General features: G+C 34.9%; 2 protein-coding genes across 2 annotated transcripts in view; both read left to right on the top strand.

Moving 5' to 3' along the window:
* On the top strand, window positions 2133-3664 carry LOC104717767 (protein MOS2-like). The gene is made up of 2 exons (XM_010435395.2): window positions 2133-2758; window positions 2790-3664. Exons 1-2 carry the CDS (start codon window positions 2191-2193, stop codon window positions 3350-3352), a joined length of 1131 nt encoding a protein of 376 aa, XP_010433697.1. The 5' UTR covers window positions 2133-2190; the 3' UTR covers window positions 3353-3664.
* Window positions 8938-9285, top strand: part of LOC104720131 (bidirectional sugar transporter SWEET14-like) — a gene marked incomplete at its 3' end in the record, with an annotated part of 1379 nt that continues 1031 nt past the window's right edge. The window contains exon 1 of the mRNA XM_010438092.2: window positions 8938-9183. Coding sequence (XP_010436394.2) covers window positions 9052-9183 — 132 coding nt within the window. The remainder of the gene's footprint in view (window positions 9184-9285) is intronic.

Consider the following 9285-nt stretch of genomic DNA (forward strand, 5'->3'; position numbering starts at 1 on the left):
TCTAAAGAAGAAATCACCCAAGCACAAAAAGCATGGTAAACTTCATCAACATGAACATCAGGAGTACCTTAACGTCGCAATGTCATTTCTTTCCAAAGCATTGGCTCTTCGAACAGCCTCTTCTGTTATGCAGTGAATTTTTTTTGAAACAAAACCATAAGATTGAAGACAATACTATGTAACAAGATATATTAACAAGTGTTCATACATGAGCTATAACAGGTTGTACCTTTCTCTTTTTTCGATATGCTGTGGTCCGATAACTGCATAAATAAAAGAAAGGTAACACGGTATCATACTCACTAAACACTCAGCATAGAACAAGACGAAATGTAATGTTATTTGCCTCTTTCATATTGGCCCATGAAGCCAAGTTAGATTTGTCCTTAACTAGCTTACTATAATCCAATACTTAATGGCCACAAAACCTAGCAGATGGTTAGCTCTGTTAAACTGGGAGATGAAGAACTCTTTCCATGTGACTTTTGTAAAGCATTCATGATAGAATTGTATAACAACAAATTTAGTAACAGAATACCTTTCGTGTCCGTTTAGTATCACGTTCTCTGATATGTTGTTCCAGTTCCTCTCTCTCCCTCCGGTCTTGTAATCTATCCTCTTCTGACTGTGGAAAATATAAATGGCCAAAGAGAATAGAAAAACAATCAGATATAATGATGCACTGGTGTTATCCACACAAAACACACACAGAGAAATAGGAAAAAGCCTCATTGGATTCTGAGCCTTGCCCAACACTATACGAGCCATCGGACATACCTCTGAGCCTTCCTCTTGGGATACCTTTCCCATAACACGCCTGTCGTCTTCTACAACATCCATCTGCGCATTGTCATTACAGTGAGGAAAATATTTTGTCAGAAGAGATGCCTAGCTTTATCTATCCCGATAGATAGAAGGGGAAAGAGGTGGATGTGGAGAGAACACTATGCCTTGTCATCTTCATCTTCTGGTTTCGAAATATGTTTTCTGAAAATTTTATTAGCTCTGTCAGGCTTTCTAGATTCAGAAGATTTTTTCTCCACAGAGACTTCATCAAAATCTGCATGCAAAGGCATAAAAGTTTTTTGCTTTTTCGCTAGTCTTGCTGCCTCTGTTTCTTCTTGCTGGTAGATCTGACACAGAGATGATAAAATAAAAATAAGAGCTATTGCATATATCACTAGCTCTACTACAGCCACAGACACTAAGCTCTACACCCCCTGACACTACTATACATACTGAACAAAGAAAAAGAAAAAAGAGAAAAAGAGATCTTCTTAACATATCATCAAACAACTCACATTCACACAAGCAGCTTGACGGGAAACCCTCACAAAAATGTCTTGTGCAAAGTCAAGAGCATCACCGGATGAAGACCCGTAATTAACCAACTCAGGCACCATATCAGAAGCTGATCTTGAACTTTTAGCTGCAATTCGAAAACCCCAATTGTCAAATCCAAAAAAGGTGCTTCTTAAGGTCTAATAATAATCAACAATGAAAACTGCAACTTACTTACCCATAGCAATGAGGTATTCAATGACAGCAGGTTGCGAATAACCTAGCACCACCATCAGCTTGTCCGAAACCCAGGACTTTAAATTATCTCCCGCCATTCTCTTTGCCTTGTGACGACGATACCACTAAAATTTAATTAATAAATTAAGCGTAAATTTCTAGTGGGGGAATAAGTAAACAAATACTGCGCTAGTTATTAGTATTAAATTATTATTACAGCGCTACTATTGACTATCAAAGCAGAAAAGCCAAAAGAAAATAGTAGAACAATTGTTTTTGAGTGTGACCACCACAAATTAAGTGTAGTTTTCTGAAACTAAACTTACAGAAGAGGAGAATAGACTTGTTCGAATTAGATTCAGTCTTGTCTGGATAATTATATCTTGTCGGAAGATTATCTTATCTCTTGTCCTGTGTGACCTAAGACGAAATCCCCCCGTCATCGTCGGAAGAAGATCTACTGAGTGAGTTTTCCTTATTTTGTTAAATAGATGAAAAAAAGAAAAAAAAAAGTAAAAAATCGAAAGACACGTGGTAAATTAGGGATGGCCCATAGGCCCATTAAACTGGTCATATGAAAGACTTTTTAGCCGCAAAAAGAGTCTCTCATCAAATTCTTCTTACACAGATCTCCTCCAACTGTTGCGAGGGTTACGTACGGACTCATCCACCATGAAGCTCTCTTTCTCTATCCCTTCCAAACCCAAATCCAAATCCAATTCCGGATCCGGATCCGGATCTAGAGTTAGGTTGAATTCCGACAAGAAGGACGGCGTCGATGAAGGAAATCTCAAGGAGTTCGTCACTGAATTCGATCCCTCCGAAACCCTAACCCACGCCAAACCGAAATACGTAATACCTCCCATTGAGGACCGTCGGAGGAGCCCCTGCAAGAACATCGATCTCCCGCTTCAGTCTTCTGGTCTCCAATTCGAGGCCGAGGTTGTGGTTCCCTCTGTCTCCAATAACAACACTTCGTACGGTTTAAATCTGCGTCAGAGAGCCGACGCTTCGAAGACAGAGCCTGTGGAGCAGTTGCTACTGAAAAGCATGAGGAAAGATCTGGCATCACTCCCTGATGCTCCTGAACTAAAGGACTTCGAGAGCTTTCCTGTGGATGGCTTTGGAGAAGCGTTACTTGCTGGCTATGGTTGGAAACCAGGTCAGGGTATAGGTCTTAAAGCTAAAGAGGATGTTAAGATTGTTGAATACAAGAAGTGGTCTGGTAATGAAGGATTTGGCTTCACTCTGGACTGTCCCAAGGGCCAAAGAAATTGGTAAATCAGACAAATCCAGAAACAACATTACAGGCGGAGGTGGATGCCAGGAGGAAGTGAAAGTAGGTATCAATGAGGAGAAATATAGAGTAGTGGTGAGTAAACGCAGTAGAGAAACAGAGAGAGAAAGTCGCGCTGAAGTTAGAGGCTGTAAGAAGAACTATAGAGGAGGTCAAACTAGAGAGAAGGCCTCATGGCTTACAAGTCATATAAGGGTGAGAATAGTAAGCAAGGATTTGAAAGGTGGGAGGTTGTATCTTAAAAAGGGAGTGGTGACCGATGTTGTTGGGCAGACAACTTGTGATATCACTATGGATGAGACGCAGGAGTTGGTTCAAGGGATCGATCAGAAGTTGCTAGAGACCGCATTGCCTAGGCGAGGAGGGCGGGTGTTGGTTCTGTCGGGTAGACATAAAGGTTGTTTTGGGAGTCTTGTTGAGAAAGATTTGGATAAGGAAACTGGTGTTGTTTGCGATGCTGATAGCCAGGAGATGCTTAATGTTAAACTTGAACAAGTCGCCGAGTACATGGGTGATCCAGCTGATATTGGGTACTGAGCCATATTTAACTGCAAAATCATGTGTCAATACTTACATTGTTAGCATTCAATTGGCTCTCTCTGTGTAGAGAAGACACAGTTTAGCTTGTTGTTTCCTATATATTTTGCAAGTTCAAGTTGAGTATACTTTTGATTCTGCTAAGTTACAAAAGAGCAGACTTGAGTTTTTATTATATTTGATGTACTGTGTATTTCTCTTTATTGTGGCACGAGAGCTATGGATAAGTTGTTATCATTTTACATGTGTAATGTGTGTATACTCGTGATTTTCCTGATGAAATAATTAAGCAAGCAGTAAGATGCAGAGGTATTAGTTGAGCTAGCTACATTTCCCGCTTAATGAATTCATTGGTCCAAATTTGAGGTGTAGTGTACAGGTCATTTATCTGGTATGTCAAATAGTAGTATATCTTACTAAGGAACACAGTTTAGTAGTTCTGCTTTTTAATCTACTGTAAATTAAATAGGTCAGGAAAAGCTATCTGGGAGAGGAAAACAATATAATGAAGCAAGGAAAAACGCAATACATAATTTATAACAAAATATTATGGTCTTATGGGAACCAAGCAGGTTCAATCTCTATATATAACGTTTTTAACATCGATCAGTTTTACATCAATCGTCAGCCAAGCGTTAGGATGAACCTCGGCACTACCACGAGCTAAGTGATGAATCAGGATATAAGTTAGGAGATAAGTGACTAGAGGAAATACAAGGACATCCTTAACTAGTTAGTTCCCAACCAATTTTCATTGTACTCAAAACTCACTAGGACGTTGATTTCAATTTATAAATAGGCAATCCGCAATGGAGATTACTATGATACATATTTCCTACTCCTGAGGTTGAATGTTCATTAGGCTTATTGTAGATTTGACGACTTTCCATAACAACGATATATTGGATTTCAAAGGTGAAAGACAAAGAAAAAAAAACTAAGGTGGCAAATATTAATGGGTAAAGCACTTTAAGTGGACGATGAGTTAAGGTTAATAGGTTATGTACTGAAAAGAAAATGTCTTTCAATGTGATTTGTCTTGAGAAAGTGGGTGTTACAACCCAAACACCATATTTCCTAATTAGCATAATACATATAGAACATTTTTTAATGATGAACTCCATTAGACTTATATATATTGCAACCACAAACTCAATATTCTCTTACATAGTAGCTTATATTTCGGACATATTGATTCTGTGTATACATGGAACGTTGAAGCATATGCTCTTCTCTTACGGTAATAATATTGATTTTGCTGACATCTCACAGACTCTCTCAGTTAAAATATTTGAATTCGGATTCGGAAAAAGAGTGAAGAAAGTGAGGACGAGGAAAGAATGGTTGGGGACGAATTTTAACCGTTTAATAAGGAATCTGCATGGTTGGATGGAACCACTCCCTTTGACTGAAGAAGAACCACAGAGACTCCCATAAAGTAAAAGCTTCATTTGCTAATTATTTACTTACTTTTTTATTCAACAATCCAATCATTTAATTTGTCTTTGATTAAGTAAGTGAGACCACAATGAAAGGTGGAAAAAAGAATCAAAATTCAAAGGGTTTTCATAAGCTTTAACAAAAAAAAAAGGGTTTTCATAAGTCAATCATTTTCAAACGCTTTTACATTTCAACCATACATTTTCTGTTTCTACTTTCATAGGTTATATATTACCTTTTTGCAAGTTTTTTTATAAATAGATTATGTGAATTGATACTCTAGGCTTACAAGCTGAATATTACTTTTCGACAAACGAAGTTCTTTTTTATCTCATAATTTAATTGTAATTTTTATTTAAAGTATATTAACCTAGGAACTAATTTTATTGATATAAAGTGATGTCTTTGCAGACAACGCACCACCCGAACAGTTTGGTTTAGAGTAAACAAAAAAGTTTATAGATTTGTAAATGTTAGAGATAACATTGTTGGTAAATAGTTTGGTGTATAGTAGATAAAAGTTAGATTTGTGTAAGATCCAAGATTTAGCAATGACTGTGTTTTGTAGTCAAGAAAAAAAGTTATTAATAAAACATGTGGAATAGTCATGCTGTCAAACTTCTATATATGTAACTCGTTTTATTTGCTTTTACAATTTTGTATGTTGGTTGGGATCGAATAAATATGTATTATCTTAGAGAGTCTCCAACTAATATGTATACTTTGTTCTCAAAGGTTACACCGAAACTATCAATATGGAATGACTGGAATAATAGGACAAAAGCAGTGAGTGGAGTAAATGGAACTATGAAAGAGACGGACCAAACAAAACAGAGTTAAAAGATATAATAATTCTCAATTTTTTGACTAATTAAATTACTTGCATGGTGTATTTTTTTGGTCATTCATTTGTGATCTTGACGAGATATCTAGTTTGTTAATTAGTTTTTTTTTTTTTTTTTTGCAATAATATTATTGTTATCATCAGCATACAAACAAGAACTAGCTTGAAACCATTCATGTTCATGCTGTCATGCAAATACTTGCAATATTCATGTTCATGCTGTCATGCAAATACTTGCAATTTGACCAAGTATTTGTGTCTATTACAATCGATTGACTATCAGTCACCGCTATTGCATACTATCATGTTCACACCATAACGAGTAGAAAGATGAATTTCGCACAAATGCATTATCAGTTTAGTTTTTTTTTTTTTTGATGATTATATAGTAGTATATATATAGTATTGCTTTAAGCCTTTAGGTACTTTAATTCTATATAAAAGATAATTAAATAATTGATGGTAGTATGATATAACCCTTGTGATAGCATCCACACTTTATTTTTCACGAATTGAATATGGTTTTGAAGCCACACACAACCGTATCTGTCACCGATTTTATTGTTTGCCAATGAACATAAAATGTAAAAGCAATGCTTTAATCATCGATAATTAATATGTTGAAACGCTGGCTAGACAATTTTGTGACATCTGGCTAATAAGTACTAGTAACTAAATGCTTGAGAACTTTTATAATATAAGTACGTATTATATGAGATGATTTAGCTTTGATTGAATTATTGTTTGATGTGTTGATGTTACATAAGACCAAGTATAGCAATAGTTAAGAATAAGAACGTTTACAAGAAACATGTTAATCTTCGGCATATTTAGCAATAGTGACATGGTCCATGTGGCCTTGATCAGTTCATTTGGTACAATCGGAACCCTCAAGATACTATATCACGCCACATGATATTCGAAATAGTTTCTATTTACTTAAGAATATATGTCTAGGACTGATGGTAAAGGACAATGAAAGTAAATCGTGACTAGCTCATTTTGACCAATTTCGAACTTTACATTAACACACGTAAAAATCTGGCGGCTATTATGAAGCATCTCCATAACTCCTGAAAAGTAGTAATGAATTGTTGATTCCTTAAGAAAATAAAAATTAGTATGAATCATGTTAACTACAGTTATCCTATAGATTGAGCTTACAAATTCAAAATTTAACATGCCACCTTTCATTTTTAAAATTTTCTTCTCTATCAAGTTTATTTTAGTTTTAAGTAATGTTTTATAATTTTTGTTCTATAAAATTATATTAATGCTCTACGTACGTACAGAAAATTCAATTAGTTTGGTCATGTTAAACGGTGTATTTTATTACTGTAACAATAAGTGGAATTATACGTATATTCCTATACAAATTTTAGAAATTTAATAAATGTCATGGCTAATATAGTGTTTCTAGCTGATTTGGTTTTAGTTGCCCCATGCTATTTCTAAAGTATTGGGTTCGTTTTCTATTTCATGTCAGGTTTTAAAGATTTTTTTAATGAATTCATTGTCATTTATAGTTTGTGCCCATGTAGAATTATGTTCTGGATTCGCCATTTGTGGTAGTATCCATAAAACTGAATTACAACCTAAGTAGTGTATATATCATATGATTAATTCCATTAATATCAGCTCCACTAGTTGGATGTTACTAATTTTTGTTTCATAACTAAATTATCATAAACAGATAAAAGCATGGATTGTTTTACTAATTAGTTGAAGATTGTTGTTGGATACGATAATAATTGTGTAGATAATTAGATTAGCATGAAAAAGTAGTCAAGTGGTACATCAAAGAAGCATGATGGTGAATCTTACCCTATGCGGTTTACACATGGCGACAGTCGCGTCTAAGATGAAACGCACTATTCTTTGTTTTATAACATTTATATTGGTTTGCTTTCTTCTCGAACCGTTTATATACATTATCACACGGACAAGATATTATCTGTTGCTATGAAATCTAATAAAATAAAATTAGTTACAGACCTAATTTTGGCTGCCTAATCATGAAGTTCAAGAGTGCTCAGAGACAACATAAAATATGTCACACGTGGCGGACACCTAAACGTTTCATTTTTTTACTGGTACGATGAACACAAAAAGGAGAGCAAACATGCATGGTACCATGGAAATATATGTAATGTAACGATTCGGGATGGAGATGGAATGGAATTACGAACTTTTGCAGTCCATATTTTGAAAATGATCAGATACATTTTGTTTATAATTTTAATATTACTTCTATAATTTCTTGTCTTAATTAGTTATCATTTACAGTAGAAACGTTAAAAAGGGTCCTCTTGTAACTAATTAAACAAACCATGATGGAGTGTTTGTGGCAATTTTTTACCATGCAAAGTTTGGAATAGTTCACATAGCATAGGTATAGTTTGAGTCCTGATAGAATATATACTGGAACCTGCATACAGACACAGTGACGAAAGATAACCATCAGATTTAAATATTATATGTTTGAATGGTTAGCTAGAAAGAAAGCTATCAGCCGATCATTAGTTTATTTTTTTGGTCATGCTAAAGGAACAAATTACCAACAAGTTTAAAGCCTATATTAAAAGCTCATTTATTTATGTTAATTTGGTTTAAAGGAAAAAGAAAGGTCACTTAAATGACTTACGATAATAATATAAACCAAGGTTTGGCATAAAAGTTTGACACAAATACAATACACGCCAAGAGTGCATACCACATAAAATTATCAAATATTTTCCATTTTAAAATACCATAGAAATATCTGAGACCATCAATATGCGATGTTCTTCTCTCTCTAATACCACGAAACGACGACGTCCCCACCATATAAACTTGGAACCCTTGCACATGTTACCCTCTCGCTATATATAGTGTGCCATTGGCCTCGCTAGTTAATTCATATCGAAGAAAACTCAAATAGAGAGGCATCAAGAGTAGAAGATTTATCTATTTCCCATTCTCTTGCTTCCTTATTTTCTTCGATACTCAGAAAGATACTTGAAGAGCTCGCTCATTCACAAAATAACTACCAATGGCTCTAACTCACAACGTATTGGCAGTTACATTTGGAATCATGGGTAAGTATCATCAAGCATTCATAAACAAACATCAAAGTTATACTACTATTATATATCCTGTAACTATTATTAGTAAGTGCATAGAAAATTTAACTGTACTATCTTTGAAATATGTATTTTTGCAGGCAACATCATATCATTCATTGTTTTCCTGGCACTAGTGCAAGCGTCATCTATCTCAAACACTCTTTGTTTCTTTCTTTCTTTTTCTTTTCTCATAATTAAAAAAAAATGTTTTGGGTATTACTATTTTCAGGCCAACTTTTGTAAGAATCTGCAAGAAAAAATCGATTGAAGGTTTTGAATCACTTCCCTACGTGTCAGCGCTCTTCAGTGCGATGCTATGGATTTACTACGCTATGCAAAAAGATGGATCAGGCTTCCTTCTCATCACCATAAACGCTGTGGGGTGCTTCATCGAAATCATCTACATCATCCTCTTCATCACTTATGCTAACAAGAAAGCTAGAGTACGTTTTAAACCTTACCATTTCTTTTCGTATATTAAAAACATGCACTTGTATATATTACAAAAAAATAAAAAAAGAAGGTTTAGGGGTTTCGCTGATGAT

Source organism: Camelina sativa, chromosome 10 (assembly GCF_000633955.1).
Source record: "Camelina sativa cultivar DH55 chromosome 10, Cs, whole genome shotgun sequence".
Lineage (NCBI taxonomy): Eukaryota > Viridiplantae > Streptophyta > Magnoliopsida > Brassicales > Brassicaceae > Camelina > Camelina sativa.